This window comes from Prionailurus viverrinus, chromosome A2 (assembly GCF_022837055.1).
Source record: "Prionailurus viverrinus isolate Anna chromosome A2, UM_Priviv_1.0, whole genome shotgun sequence".
NCBI classification, from domain to species: domain Eukaryota; kingdom Metazoa; phylum Chordata; class Mammalia; order Carnivora; family Felidae; genus Prionailurus; species Prionailurus viverrinus.
In genome coordinates, this window is record NC_062562.1 from 153,965,996 (window position 1) to 153,982,761 (window position 16,766).

Sequence of the window (16,766 nt, forward strand, 5' to 3'; positions counted from 1 at the left end):
AAAAACTTAGAACGCAATTTTGTCTTTCCCAGTTGGAGTCATTCGATGTCCAGTTTGCAGCCAAGAATGTGCAGAGAGACACATCATAGATAATTTTTTTGTGAAGGACACTACTGAGGTTCCCAGCAGTACAGTAGAAAAGTCTAATCAGGTAAGTGTATTAAGCCTTAAAATGTTTTGCCTCCTCTTTTTTTTTTTTTTTTTTTTTTTAATGTTTGTTTATTTTTTGAGAGAGAGACAGAATGCAAGTGGTTAGGGGCAGAGAGAGAGGGAGACACAAAATCAAAGCAGGCTCCAGGCTCCAAGCTGTCAGCACAGGGCCCAACGTGGGGCTTGAACGAACGAACGAACTGCGAGATCATGACCTGAGCTGAATTCGGACGCCTAGCTGATTGAGCCACCCAGACGCCCCATATTGCCTTCTCTTAATGAAGCAGCCTAAGTTGCTGAAGGACGCTAAAATAAAAGGTGTCTGACCCCCCTTTGACCATTATGTCTATCAAATTATGTAATATTTTAAAAGGAATATAAAGAATAATGAATAATTCATCTTAAGGATTAAAACAGTGCCAATACAGAAGCCTTGCTTGTACCCTCACCTTCCCTTTCCCTTCAGAGGAAACCATTATTCTGTATTTGATGGTATTTCATTTTTTTGTAATTTTACTCTATGTATTTAATTTTTTTTGCAATTTTACTATATATTGACAGATTTTCTAAATTTTAAGACCCCTTTTTTCATTTTTTTCTGTTTTAATGATGAACTCTATAATGATACATATGAAAAATTGCATGTCTTTGATTAGTATGGTTTCACATTTTAAGAAAATTTCTTAATGGTATTAAGAAAAAAGTTTCTTAAAATTTCTGCATGGTATTTCTTTGAAAGCCTCATTTGGTAACATTGTCCGGGTATTGCACTTAGAGGCCCACTGGTGTTTTTCTCTTTTCCCCACTTCCATATCCCACATGTAGAACATTTCTATTGGCCCCTTAGATCTATCTAGATGTCCAGTCCCTGGAAGATGAACTGTAGTGCCTCTCGTGGAGGTGAGCTGGGATTGATTCTGTAGTGTACACTAAGCGTAGTATATTAGTCTACTTTTGAATTAGGATTGATTGATGATTTCTCTAGGCAGTTCCTTTAATTTAGCACACTAGATCTGTGAAGGAATTGAATCTATGAGAAGAAAATGATTATTAATCTAAAATGTAAAAATCTAAAAAGTAATCTTTAAGACACTTTACTAATCACATAGCTAAGTTTCTGTACTTTTCACTTTCAGCTTTTCTTGTTGGTTTCTTGGGGGAACTGTGGGAATTTAGGGCTCATCTTATATACATCTGTTACTAACAAAAATACCCCTTTTGTTTCAAAAGTGTCCACAGTTCAGGGGCGCCTGGGTGGCGTCTGACTTCAACTCAGGTCATGATCTCATAGTTCGTGAATTCGAGCCCCACATCGGGCTCTGTGGAGCCTGGAGCCTGCTCCAGATTCTGTGTCTCCCCCTCTCTCTGCCCCTCTCTAGCTCACGCTCAGTCTCTATCTCTCTCAAAAATAAATAAATGTTAAAAAAAAAAAAGTAAAAAATAATAATAATAAAATATCCACAGTTCATCAAAGGCCAAACCAGGGCTTAATCCAGAGAATAAACTTGCTAATTGTTGTGAAACCGGCTCTAAAGAATAGAAATGTAGTTATTTATGTGAACTACAGTGTCAAGTACTTAGCTCTTCTGAAAGTTTCCTTGTGAATACTACTGATGTTTTTGTCTTCTAGAGTGTCATGTCACTTTCATATATGATTATATTTATACTACATAAACTTTGTTAGTCATATCACTTGAACTCTAGTAGTACACGTGCATGCTCAATCCAGAAAATTCAAAAGCAAAGCAGCATAAATAATCAACAGGATGGAATAATGATCTGATATGAATTGACGATGATAAGAGATGAGAACTGAAGGGATTCTAATCTAAAGGACAAATCTAAGAGGCTGCTTTTTTCCTCTGTATATCAATTAGTTTTTAGTAAGTTTATTGACTCTATTTTGGTCACAGAAACATAATAGGAAGAAGTTATAATCAGTTAAACTAGAAATAGAGTCCAAATTGACATCTTCAATGTAGGTAAGTGAGGCTAGGAGAGTGTTAAACCTGGTGCAGGAATAGGGTACTTGTTAGGGATATTTTGGGAATGAAGACTAGAGAGGTAATAATGTGGGATGAATTGGAGGTAGAAAGGCCTAGGCAAAAGGTATTGAGAGCTGAGCTAGCCTAGTGGCAATCCGAGAAGGAAGGGGATAAGTTACAGCTCACACAAGGTTTTGATGTACCTGATTGGATGTGGAGGTGAGAGGGACCTCACTGCCAAGATGGTGGTGCTTTTCACAGAGATTAAGAGGTAAGGGAAGTAGATAGAGAATTGGTTTTGAATGTGATTGAGTTTGCCTCTGAGACTAAGGTGATGTCATCTGTGGTCAAACTGGAGCTCTGAGGATAGTTCATAGCTGAACAAAGATAAAGCTTAAAAAGTGTTTGTTACAGATAATTTTAGGCATTACCAAGAGAAGGGACAGTTTCACATAACAAACTCCCATGTACACATACCTAGCTTAGTAGCCATCAACTCTTGTTTTATGTTTATCCTGACACCCTTCCACATACTATATTATGTTGAGGGTAATCTAATCCATAAATCTTTCAGTACTTCTTTGGAAAAATAATTTTTTATAAACCTAACCAGCATATTTCACATGTAAAAAATTTTACAGTTAAACCTTAATATCATCAAACACCTGGTGATATGTGTCTCTAATTCTTATGGTTTCTTTTTTTAAACAGTGGTTTGTTTCTATAAGGATCCATTAAGGCCTACACAGTGCATTTGGTTGATTGGTCTCAAATCTATCTTTTAATTAATCTCAAAATACCCCTTTACTTCACTAGTTTTCTTTTTCCTCCCTTTAAACATATTTGTTAGATAAACTGGGTGTTAGTCCTGTGGAGTTAGCCTTATTCTGCATTTTGCTGACCATCTTCATAAAGTCATTTAACATGCTTCTCGGTTTCCTGTATTTTGTGTATACTGACAGTAAATAGGTAGAAGCTGATTTCATTTCAGGTCCTTTTGGGTTAGGGGGCATAAGAATACTTTTATCCATATGTCTGTGTGTACTTCAATCAGGAGGCATATGAGTTTTATCTTTTTTCTAATGTCAATGACCATTAATGATCACCACCATGATTTCATATTAAATTAGGGCTTTGAAAAATTGTGACATTCTCATTCTGTCATTCCCCTATATTTCTTATCTGGAAGAGAAACAGAAGCCTTCCTTCATTTATTCTTTGGTTACATACATAGCAAAGGTAGGTTAAGTACTTGGTTCATTTCCTTTAGTTGCTAATTTTTAGAATAGTGACTTAGTTTCTTAGCGTTCTTCGGAGATAACTAATGAGTGGTGTGTTTGTATCTTTAGAACTCATGGATTTTTAATATAAAAGGTGTTGTAGTAGTTAGTTGTTTTTAATTGATGATCAAATTGTGCCATCTTGGCAATAGGAGCCTCACATTGATTCCTGAGTCATTCTGATAGAATCGCAGTAGTCCTTGCTGTCTTCCTTACTTTGTGTTTTGACGATATTTTGTTAGGATCTTTGGTTTCTTTTAGTCACACATGGTATCTGGAGACCACAGTATGGGTGCTAGGGGTATTCACTTTAAAAAAGAGAAGTGACTACACTTACAGTGTTGAGCACCGAGGGATATATAGAATTATTGAATCCTAAAATTGTACACCTGAAGCTAATATCACTGTGTTAATTATATGTCAGTAAAAAAGAATAAACAAGTCCATCTGGCTTGGTTTTGAATTTAGGCCACATAGTATCTCCTGGGGCACAGTCAAAGGATCTTCAAACACATGAAATTTTGGAAAGAACCGTGTTAGAGTTTCTGAAATGTTTATTAAGTGACAGGGAAAAGGATAAACAGAATGCCAAGTGAGTATTAGATGATAGAAAGTTGTAAACCTTAGTAAGGAAACTAGCATTTTTAAGAAGGCTGAGATTTTAGAAAAGTCATAGGTGCAAATTTTTTAACAGAAAAGGGAGCCTAGTGGTCAGAATATACTTACCAAACGAACAAATTTCTGGAGCAAAAATATGAGAAATAACTTCAAGAGTTCAAACAGCAAGTGTCTGTTCTCTACATCAAAAAAACTAAATCTTCATCCCCTTGATACCCAAACCAGTAGATAAAATTTGGTGTACAGGTATTTGTTCTTTATGATACCAAATGTCCAACTGTGACGTTTTTGTTGCTGTTAGTTTTCTGCAGAGCTGGCTAGTAGCTTGACCTGGTGTCATGCAGAGTATATGAGAAATAAGGGTTGTAGCCTTGCCTTCTGGGCTGTCCCTTAGGATAACCAGAGTCAGGATCATCTCTAGTGCAGCCATTCTTTGAGGTTCTACTTTGACCCTGTTGAGGGTCACAGAAGACTCCCTGTTTCCCTTCCCTACCCTCACTGCCATGGAAGGGTCATGTGAACAGCGCCAAGAAGACTGCTTATTTATCAGGAGAGTCGTGGATCTGCTGAAAATTCACATTCAGCAGAGGGAGTAAAGTCTTTGATTACCAAATATGAATGTATTCCACTGCTAAGCAAACAGCCTGATTTGAGGCTCATGAGAAGTTACTGAGGGAGGACATAACGTCTATCTCTGAGATTCTTGTATCTGGAAGACCTTAAGAAGAGGAGGCATTTCATCTGGCTCAGTAGTGCACTCTCCAAAAATAAAGTGTGCTTCCTTATGAGGTAATGGGTGCCTAGTATTTGAAAATATACAAGGAGCAACTGTCTAGGGAAAAAAAAAAGATAAAATAAATGTAAAAGCAAAAAAGTAAAACCTACAAATCTAAATTGGACTTACAAATATCAATATATACTTGTGGTGTATATTGATATTTGTGAGTCCAATTTAGATTTGTAGGTTTTACTTTTTTGCTTTTACATTTATCTCATTCATCCAGTATTGGAAATCTTGGTTCTTAATTACAGTGACAAAATCATTTATTTTCTCCAAATATATATGTTATACATTATATTATAGGGTATACTGTATCAGTTTTGGTAAAATCAGAAGCCATCTTAATCCTGAAAATTAACTAGATATAAACTTGTTTACTGAAAGGTAAATAAATACTTAAAGTATCATAGAGATAGCAACCATAAGGAAGCGGCTGAGGGAAAAAGGAGAAACTAGTCAAAGTCAGAAGAAGGGTCTTGTGGAACGTCAGTTCAGACCTCTGAAGAGGCGATGTTTCAGCCTTGGGATTGCAGACCTCAGAGGAGCAGGCGTCGGCCTACCGTGTCAGTATCTCCAAAGCTGGTTCCATGAGGACTGGAAAAACAGTAGTCTGGTGCTAAGTGCTGCTGGGGGAGGGAACGGCTGCTGCCAGGGTGAGGCAGTATTGATGGGTCTGATGTTCACGGAGAATGCAAGCAAATAAAAAGACAGCTGAGATGATCAAGTACTTCTTCCTCTTGCACTGCAGTCTCCCTCCAGCACCATCTCTTGTTAAAATCCAATGTGGACCCAGCTCATAAAGCATAAATACAGTTTGCAGAGTAAGAGTATAGAAGAATAGAGATGGTGCTGAAAGTAGAAATTATAGAGTTGTTTCCGTCAAAATAGAAAGCAAGGAACACAGCAATTACTACATGCACGCCCTGGCGATGGTCAATCAAATCGTACTTTTTTTTTAAGTTTTTATTTAAACATGAGTTACCATACAGTGTAATATTTTAAAGTTTACTTGAAATAAATAATTCTTTGTGTGGTTAAACCACCCACTTGATAGTTTAATTTGCTTGTGATTTTTAGGCATTTAATTTTTTTTAACATTTATTTATTTTTGAGAGAAAGAGAGAGGAGAGAGAGACAGAGCATGATTGGGGAAGGGGCATAGAGAGAGGGAGACCCAGAATCTGAAGGAGGCTCCAGGCTCCAAGCTGTCAGCACAAAGCCTGATGGTGGGGCTCAAACTCATGAACTGCAAGATCATGACCTGAGCCGAAGTTGGACACTCAACCAACTGAGCCACCCAGGTACCCCAGGCATTTAATGTTTTTAATTTAATTTATGAAATACAGTATATTGAGAGAATTTAGACTCTCACTGTTTAATCTACCCTATAGGTAGCCATTTAATTTCCTTTATTCTTCTGTTTAAAATATTATTTCATATGTAATTTTAAGTAATTTTATGTTTAAAAAATATTAGCAAGTGTCATTTCACCCATCCCCATCTTTCTTAGATAAGCACTAGCATGATTTACTTTTCTACTCTGCTTTTTTATGTTACTTCATATACTGAGATCTCTCATTCTCTCTTTTTTTTTTTTTTTTAACCTTTATTTATTATTGAGAGAGAGAGCATGAGCATGGGAGGGGCAGAGAGAGAAGGGGAGACACAGAATCTGAAGCAGACTCCAGGCTTTTTGAGCTATCAGCACAGAGCCCGACGCAGGGCTCGAACCCATGAACTGTGAGATTATGACCTGAGCTGAAGTTGGACGCTTAACCGACTGAGCCACCCAGGTGCCCCTGTCCTCATTCTTTTTTGTAGCATAGTGTAGCCTAGAGGTTAAATTTTAGGTTATATCTTTAAAGACGTCATAATTGAAGCTAAGGCAGTAAGGATGAGACAATTCCCGATTCTAACAAAAATCTACAGAGGGAGGAGGAAGAGTGGGGGGTTATATCCAGAGGGCATCAGGGAGATAAGAGGATCTGGAGATATCAAGGAATCCAAATGGTTTCTAGGAAGTAGGAGCCAGGGGCTTTAATGATGTTAGAAAGGTTAAAGATAAGAGCTGAAGAAAAGACAGGTTCGATGAATGAAAATGTTATCCACGTATTTGGAATTTAGCTAAGGTAAAGCACTAACTGAGGGGGAGGGGGGCGGAATTTCTTTTCCCCATCACAGAAGATAACATAAGGACTGCTTCTCTATAACTTTAATAACTGTTCCCAGAGAATAGTGACACCATGTAAAGTTACACAAGCTGGAAACAAAGAAGCTTTCCCTTCTTCACCTCCCGTATCCAGTGCATCTTCTGAACCAGTCAGTTTCACTCCCAATCTCCCTCATTTATTCCCACTTCCACCCACTCTCACCTAAAACATTGAAAAAACCCTCTTACTTGTCTCTGCAGGAAATACTTCCCCCTTCTCTAATCTATTCTCTATATTGCAGTGACAGTGATTTTTAAAATTGCACATCTGGCCATGTCACTTACTTTAAAGCTTTTAGGAGACTTCATCAGACAAGGACCAAAATTGTCATATGATCCTGCTTGATCTGACCCCTGCCTGCCTTGCCCCTCACTTCTTCTCTTGCCAGTCTTTCCCCTTGATCCTACTTTGTGCCAGTTCTTTGAACCTGCTGTGCTCCTTTTGCCTGGAGGCTATTGTACATGCTCTTCTCTCTGCCTAGAAGGCTTTTCATTAATAACTGATGACTCAACTTCCATACCTTAATGTTAATATGATCTCCTTAGAGAAAGCCTTGCCTGGGTAATCTCTCACTTTCTGCAGTGCTCCAGCCCCACTAAAATGAGATCGTTTCCCCTATCATAATGCTCTTACAACTTCTCATACTTGATGGCACTTCTCAGTGTGTAATTGTGTATGGGTGTGAGCCTTACAATAATGTTTGTGTGTTTCACATTTAGTCTTCACCATGACTCAGTAAAATCTGTTATTAACTTCATTTTAGAGAGCATTCTAAGTAACCTGCCCAAGACTACTCAGCTGACGAGTGGGATATGAACCCACACTCCCATCTAGGACACTCAGGATCATAGGGCAGGAACCATGTTTGCTTTTCCGCATTGTTCTATTCTCAGCACTTAGCACAGTGCCTGGAATATTTGTATATTGAGTGAAGGACAGTATTATATATCCGTTTCATAAGTTTATAAATTTAAATTTACAAGCACTCTTAAGATAACCGATAGAGACCAAGTATGGTTGGTATATCATTTTTATATGACGAGTTGTTTGACCACCTTTTCATTTTTCTTAAAAATTGACGTGACGTGTTTCTCTTATTAGGTGTGTACAAGCTGTGAGGACAATGCAGAAGCTAATGGGTTTTGTGTAGAGTGTGTTGAGTGGCTCTGCAAGACATGCATCAGAGCTCATCAAAGAGTGAAGTTCACAAAAGACCACACTGTGAGACAGAAGGAGGAAGTATCTCCAGGTAATAAATTAGTTCTTTTAACCTTTTTTTCTCTATCCTTCCCACCCTTATCTTCCTTCCTGTACTGACTTTGTTTTCATACACTTGTAATGGACTCCTGGTTTTTTCTTTTTTTTGTTTAAAAAAAGGAGGTGTATATTGTAATTGAAATTTGAAGGCATATATAAATGACAAATATAAACCCTCCTCTTCCTATAAATGGCTTAATTTGGTGCGAATGTGCAGCAAATGAAAAAAAAGTTGCTTTTTAAACTTCTCTCATCACTTATTTCTAAGGTGTGACAAGAGGTGGGCTTAACAAAAGTTTTACAACTCTTTTCCCTCTGATATTGTTGTGGTAAACCGGTTTTGTGATATTTGATATGTAGATAACTGAAGAAGTTCTGCTTTTTATGTAATTTATGGCTTCTCAGTTTTTATTGTATCGCTTATAAAGATTACTAATATTTTATTGTACTAAAATATATGTAACTTAAAACTTGCCATTCAAACCACTTTTACAAGTACAATTCAGTCGCATTAATTGCATTTACAGTGTTAGGCAACCATCACCACTGTCTGTTTCCACAGTTTTTTCATCATCCCAGAAAGAAACGGTGCCCAATAAGTAATAATGCTCATTCTCCTCTTTCCTCTGCCCTTGCTAACCCCTAATCTACTATCTGTCTCTACAAATTTGCTTATTTCTGCAAGTAAGATCATACAGTAGTTGTCCTTTGGTGTCTGGCTTATTTCACTCGCCATAGTATTTTCAGGGTTTATCCATGTTGTGGCATTTATCAGAACTTCATTAATTTTTATGGCTCAATATATTTTTGTTTAAAAATTAGTTTATTGCTTTTAATTCAAGTCAACCAGTGTTCATATGTCTATTCTATATTCCAGGAATTTTGCTGGGTATTAGAGATGAAAAAGTAAATAAAACAGACACTTTTACCCCCACAAGAGTTATTAGTATGATGAAGACTATGGACAAATTAGCAATCATTGTTTGGTCTCATAAGTTCCACGGGAGCACATCAAAGGAGCATCAGACTCAGATTTGGGGATTTAGGTTGGAGGCCACATCTGGGGCTTGACAAACGAATAGAAGGAGGAGGGTGGGGAAAACTGAAGTACAGGTGCACATTTACAGAGGGAGACAGTTAGATGTACCTGGAAAGTAAGATGCAAGAAGAGGAGGAAGAACGAGATGAAGCTAGGATTCTGGTGACACAGGAAAAGGGAATATGATTTCTGAAGGTACTGATGAAGAAAAGGCAAAAGAGACCAGGTACAGGTTCAGACACGTTGAACAGATTACTGCTAGACAGACTTCTTTTTCTGTGAATTCAGTCATCTACTGAAAAACAAAGGAGAGGAAATAAGATTTAAAGGTAAGGAATGTGAGGGATATTTGAAAGAACTCTAGTTGGAAGAGAGCTCCAACTTCAGAAACAGAATGTTTGGTAGCATTGAGGTTACATTTGATGTATAGGCCTTAAAACTTCCTCCATCAGGCTTCAGGAGTGTGGGGATTGGTATAGATACAGAAGAATTGAACTTCTCTAGGATTGGGGTTTAGCTGGACAGGTGTTCTGGAAGTTCAGTAGAGGAAGGGGTACAAATAATGGCATTTATTGAAATGAAGGATTTTTTTTTATAACTCTATAAAGGAGATGAAGTTAATAGTACTGTCAGTTGATAGGATGAAAGAAATTGTTGGGAACTAGAGATCACGGAGGCACAGTGAGAGCGGTTAACTAAAAACCGGAAGGTTAAAAAGTAGACGTTATTAGAGTGGATGTTTGAATCTGTGATTAGAGAAATGAACCAGTTAAGCACAATCCAAAGTTTTGGGTGGGACCATGATATAAGGAGCTAAAATGGAGTACAGGTCTCTGGAGATGAAAAAGTCTGAGAGCCTTGTTTTTATGTGGCAATCTGTGTAAACTTCTAACTCATCCAGAGTGATGGTGACACTGAGGACTAGGAAGATGACTGAGTCAGGATCTAAATTCTCCAATAAGTAAAGGAAATCTATAAATGAATGACATGTTCTAATTATCTAAGTCAGAAGCTCTGTACTTACTGTAGACAATATTGTAAAACAAAATACCTGCTAGTGTATGTAGTTATATACAAAGAAAAACAACCATAAGAACACATACTAGGTTATTAATAGTGGTTATTTCTAGAAGTGGGATTATTTCTGAAATGTTTGGATTTTACCCTTAATTATTAGTGAAATAACTGCTTACTGTTGAGTCAATTATTATACTTATTTGTATTCTGATTTTTTTTTTAATTTAACATTATACACAAGATTGCTCAATATTATCCTCACTCTGGATAACTATTAAGTTACATGGAGGACTACAGTATGTAGTGAAAACTTTATGATTATTTCTGTGTTAGTGGGTACCCTGTAAGGATTTTTGCACAAGTGGGTAAATAACTTTTTTAATCATGTTCTTTATACATTTTTATTAGATTTTCTGAATTCCATTTAAAACAGTCTTCTGCCATATTGGAGTGGAAAACATCGAGTTGGGTCACACTCACTTATCTGCTTATTTTCTTAAGACTTATTAATTCCATAAAGCACATTTTAAGCTACATACTTTATTTTTCTCCTGAGTTAGTTTGAAGTTCTGGAATGAAAAGCTTATTTATCTTTTCCTTCTAAAATGCTGAGAATACCTAACATTCTGTGTCTTTTTTCTTGATGTTAATTGAAGTCTAGTTGACATACAACGTCAAGTTAATTTCAGGTGTACAACATCGTGAGTGGACAAGTCTGCACGTTATGCTGTGCTCACCACACTACCATGTGTCCCTATACCACAAACCTAGTAGTAGTGATGGTGTCAGTGAAACTGCTTATAGCTCTTTTATATTTCAACGGATTGCAATGCAAATGAACAATCTAATAATTATGTAGTATTCACGTATGTTAATTTTCTTCTTTTTGCCTCCTGTTGTTTGTACAGAGGCAGTTGGTGTGACCAGTCAGCGGCCAGTGTTTTGTCCTTTTCATAAGAAGGAGCAGCTGAAGCTTTACTGTGAAACATGTGACAAACTGACATGCCGGGACTGCCAGTTATTAGAACATAAAGAGCATAGGTACTGTTATCTTTAATTATGTGCACACATGTATGGTAAGCTTTATGAGGACTGGAGGGCTGCTAGCACCCCGGCCAGATGGCAGTCGGCAAATGAAGTTTTGTTCGGCCAACGGTATGTTGGCCTGTTCCAGGATTTTTCAACTTGGTCACTACAGATACTTGTGGGGGTCCTGTCTGGTTCATTGTATGGTGTTCAGCGGCATCTTTGACCTGTATTCACTAGGTGCCAGTGGCATCCTTCTTGTTGTGAGGACCAGAAATATCTCCAGATGTTGCCAAATGCTCTGCAGAACAAAATTACCCTGAGTTGAGAACCACTGGCTTACACACTATTTAAAACTAAATGGAATTAATTTCCAGTGTTGTAAAATGAGATTTTACATTTAAAAAAAAAATCTACGTCTTTGGGTTTTTGAGAGAACAGAACCTGTTATAGCATGGGCCTCATACACTTTCATGTTAGCATTTGGGTGGAATTCACTTTAGTGTTGTGTAGAATGAGGCACGCCTTTAACAATTCATCATAGTTCCTACTGAAGATTATTTCTAAATCTGATGTCCATAGGCATTTCAGTTAGCAACCACTGATTCATTTAAATAGTAAGATTCTGATTAGTACAAATAAAATTGGTTAAAATGGTCAAGGCTCAAAAACTGGTGGTTACCAGAGGAGAGGTGGGGTGGGGTTGAAAAGGTGATAGGGATTAAGGAGAGCACTTATGAGTTTCAAATATTGTGTGTAAGTGTTGAATCCTTAAATTATACACCTGAAACTAATATTATACTGTATTGTTATCTAACTGGAATTTAAATAAAACAAAAAGAAGGAAAAGAAAAGAAAAAAAACTGTCTAGGCTCCCAATAATGGCAGGCTAGACAATTTGGACCAAACCATACCAGGGAGGATAACTAGAAAACCTGGATAAAATACAGAAGTCATTGATAGAAAGTCTTAGTAGTAAAGATTCACTGGACCAGGTTGGAGTGGGGACAGAGAATGCGAGGAGCGTTTTTACCCTTCATGGCATTTTACCAGGAACTCAAGGAGCACTTTTAATAGGCCACAGGGCTGGAAAGACAGCAATTGGAGTTCAGGGGTTACAGGGCTTGAAGGTTTCTCCTTGCCTTAATTTGGAACCCTGAAAGTCTATGCTATCATAGTAAAGATGAACTAGCTAGTAAATAGTTCCTGACTGGAACTGAAGCCTCAGCATCAAATTTTTTCATTACCCAAAGTTGGAATAAATTGAAATCCTATTGCTGGTGCCCCCGGGTGCCTAGTAGATTCAAATGTAAATGCTCCCTGAAGAGAGAAAACATCATCCTGTGCCTCAAGTTGATGCAGTAATGAATTTTGCAAAATGGTCCAACACATAATTAGAAGTAATCACGTATGCTAGGTGATGAGACAATGTGAACAAAACCTACCAGATACAACAAAAAAGATAAAAAGACCCTTAAGGCTATATCTTACCATATTGAAGATCAGGGACAAAATGGAAATTTTGAGTAGAGAACTGAAAACTATAAAAAAGAATGAGATGGGAAATCCAGAACTAAAAATGACCATAACTGAAATTAACTCTTAGAGGCTATAACAGATTTGACATAGCAGGAAATGAGAATTGATGAACTAGAAGAAAAGTAAGAAAATACCCAGGATGGAAAGTAGAGAAGAAGTAATACAGGGTGCAACTGGGGTCCCATAAGGAGAGAAGAGAGAGGAATGAGAAGGAAACAACATGTAAGGACAGAATATAATGGTTTGGAATGTGGTAATACTGAAGAAAGATATCTAGCCCATATTTAGGAAGCCCTATAAATGCCCAGGAGGCTTAAAAAAAAAAAAAAAAAGCCAGTATGTTTTTAAGTACAAAAAGAAAATAATTACAGAGCTAAAATTATATAGCCAGTGAACATATTCTTTAAAATGAAGATTAATGAAAGGCATTTCAGACCAAATAAACTGGGATAATATATCCCCAGTAAACCCTCACTAAAGTATACCTTAGGCAAAAGAGAAATGGTAGTCAATGCATGATGGAATGAAAATCATTTAAAATGGTAAGTACGAGTAAATCTAAATAAATATCAATTTATGAAACAATAAAAATGTCTTACTGGTATATGTCATGTGTGTTCTGTATAGTACACAACAGACATGTTAGGGGGATATGGAGTCTGTGTTCTAAGGCTTATGTACAGTTTAGGAAGACAGTAAAAAAATATAAATCAGTATTAGGTAACTCCAGATCTGCATTTTGAAATGTCTAGAGTAATCACTAAAAGAATATAGAAGTGTATCTGATTATCAAAGTAACACAGAGGGGAAATGGAATAATTAGTCTAAAGACAGGCCAAAGAAGAAGAACAAAGAACAGAGGGGATTTAATAAGGACTTGGTAAGTGTAAATCTATAAATAGATTTGTAATTATAATAAATGTAAATGGATAAAATGTCCCAAATTAAAAGATTGCAAGCTTAATAAAAAAATTGAAAATCTGCTATGTGCTTTTTAGACAAGAAGCAACTAAAGCCTAAGTATATAGAAAGAATGATGGGAAAAGATGCGCTATACAAACATTAACCAAAGGCATGCTGTTATGTGAAAGTGTATTGTTTGAGATACAGAGGGAAACTTTATATGATAAAAGGCTCTCTTCATTTAAAAGATGTAACAGTTCTAAATCTATATGCCCATAGCTTTAAAATACATAACAAAAAATGACAGAACATAGACATATCTAGAGTGGGAAATTTCAACATACTTTTCTCAATAATTGACAAGCAAATTAGAACAGTATATTTTTGTAAGATTCAAATAACCTAAATAGCAAATGACCTTGTGGACATTAAACACTGCACCCAATAATACACATTCTTTATAAACATAAAAAGAAAACATTTAATTGACCATATGTCAGGGCAATCTTAAATTTCAGAGGGTTAAAACCATATAAAGTTTTTGTGTAAAAACTCAATGCTGTTAATGTAGAAAATAATGATAGATGATAAAAATCTCCATATATTTGAAAATGAAGAAATGAAATTCATATGAAAATGAAATGCAGTGATGCATGATCCTGTGCTGTATCCTGGACTAGAAGGGGAAAAATTATTTAGAGGACATTATTTTTAACTTATTTTGAGAGAGAAAGAGAGACTGTGAGTAGGGGGAGGGCAGAGAGAGAGGGAGAGAGAATCCCAAGCAGGCTCTGCCAGCACCCAGCTCCATGTGGAGCTCTAGCCCACAAACTGTGAGATCATGACTTGAGCTGATCGTGATACGCTTAACCTACTGAGCCACCAGGCCCCCCTTAGAGGACATTATTGAAACAAATGGCATTATTGGAATATGGTCTGTAGTTTAGATGAGAGTATTATCTTAACGTCAGTTTTCTTTTTTTTTTTTTTAATTTTTTTTTTTTTTTCACTGCCTATTTTTGAGAGACAGTGCAAGCGGGGTGGGACAGAGAGAGAGGGAGACACAGTATTGGAAGCAGGCTCCAGGCTCCGAGCTGTCAGCACAGAACCCGATGCGGAGCTCGAACCCAAAAACGATGAGATCACGACCTGAGTTGAGGTTGGATGCTTAACCCACTGAGCCACCCAGGCACCCCAGTGTCAGTTTTATATTTAATCATCACACTCTGGTTACATAGCAATATCCTTACTCTTAAATGCATTCCGGTTATTAAGGCATTAAAGAGCTATGATGAATTAATACTTGAAAAACTAAGCTGTGTAAAGGTATAGGAGATCTCTGTACCATTGCAGATTTAACTGAAATTATTTCAAAATAAACAGTTTGAACTAAATTTAAATAAAACATCAAAGAAGAAATCCCAATGAATATGGGAAAATATTTTTATCTGAATGATCATGGAAATAATATCCTTGAAATACACTGTTAAGGCCATGATAAGAGGGAAATAGATATCATTAAATGTATATATTAGGTAGATAAAAAAAAATACACTAAACATCTCAACTTCAGAAAATTAGTAAATTAAACCTAAACTAAGTGGGGAAAAGGACATGATGAGGATAAGTGCAGACATTAATGAAGTAAGTAAAGCCAAAAATCAAATCTTTCAAAAGATTAGTAAATTGACAAATTCCTTTAATGAGTGATTTAGAGAGCAGGCCCAAAAAACCAATGCCAGGAGTGAAAAGGGGGCATCACAACATTTTCTAAAGGCATTCAAAATTATGAGATGATTATCTATCAATGGATTTGGAAATTTTTGCATGAAATAGGATAATTCTTAGAAAATACAGCTTCCCAGGGGCGCTTGGGTGGCTCGGTTAAGCATCCAACTTGATTTCAGCCTCAGTCATGATCTCACAGTTTGTGAGACTGCGCTGGGCCTGCTTGGGAGTCTCTGTCTCCCTTTCTGTCTGCCCCTCCCCTGCTCGCTCACTCTATCTCAAAAAATAAATAAAAGAAAAAAAGAAAAGAAAATATAGCTTACCAAAGCTAGCACAAGGTAAGATAGAAAATCAGAATAGCCCTTAGATTTAATCTATATCCATAATTTTTAACTTTCTCACAAGGGAAACTACAGGCCCAGATGACTTCATTGATGAATCAACAAAATAGTGAGATAAAAATAACACCTTTTAAATACACACAATCTCATCCAGAGGACAATAAAAGAATGAATTCTCTCCAACTTGTTTTATGAGGAATAAAAATAGAAAATCACGGACTAGTGTCACCCATGAAATGAATGTGAAAATTCTAAGAAATAGGAAACCAAATCCAGTAGTAATGTGATTTTTGGACAATATAATTACAACCAAGTTGGCCTTGTTTTAGGTATACAGAGTTCATGTAACATTTGAAAATCAGTTATGTAATTCATATTAAAAGAATAAAGGACAAATTACATAATCATTTCAATAGAGACAGGAGAAACATTCTGTCAAAAATATGCACCTATGATATAAAGACTTCGCAAACTAAGAATAAAAGGAAATTTCCTAAACCTGAGAAAGGTTTTCTGTAAAATGAACCAGAAAACATCATAACAGAATATTGAAAGTTTTAAAATTGAGTTTAGGAACCAGATAACAAACATTTTGACCATTTCGTATAACATTACACATTACTAGGGTCTCAAAGACTGCATTCTATACAGAGAAAATCCAACAGAATTAATATTAACTATGTTCCCCTTTTTTTCTAATGCTGGCAACACTCTAATACTGATTTAAGTACGCTTGTACTTTTAAATCACATTATGTAAAATACTGTGTTTTATGCATTTTACGAAAAATTGATAAAACTGGTTGTCTTCTATATTACTGTGCCCCTGGAGCTACTCTTGAGTCATCATACGTACTTTGTCAGAGATTATCATGTTCATTTACAAGTTAAAG

At 36.4% G+C, this 16,766-nt stretch overlaps 1 protein-coding gene across 2 annotated transcripts in view; it reads left to right on the top strand.

Annotated features, from left to right (window-relative positions):
• TRIM24 (tripartite motif containing 24) overlaps window positions 1–16,766 on the top strand; it is a 122,761-nt gene that overhangs the window by 62,593 nt on the left and 43,402 nt on the right. For both annotated transcript variants that reach the window (XM_047849202.1, XM_047849200.1), the window contains exons 2-4: window positions 33–151; window positions 8,126–8,273; window positions 11,246–11,378. In XM_047849202.1, the coding sequence (XP_047705158.1) occupies window positions 33–151; window positions 8,126–8,273; window positions 11,246–11,378 (400 nt within the window). The remainder of the gene's footprint in view (window positions 1–32; window positions 152–8,125; window positions 8,274–11,245; window positions 11,379–16,766) is intronic.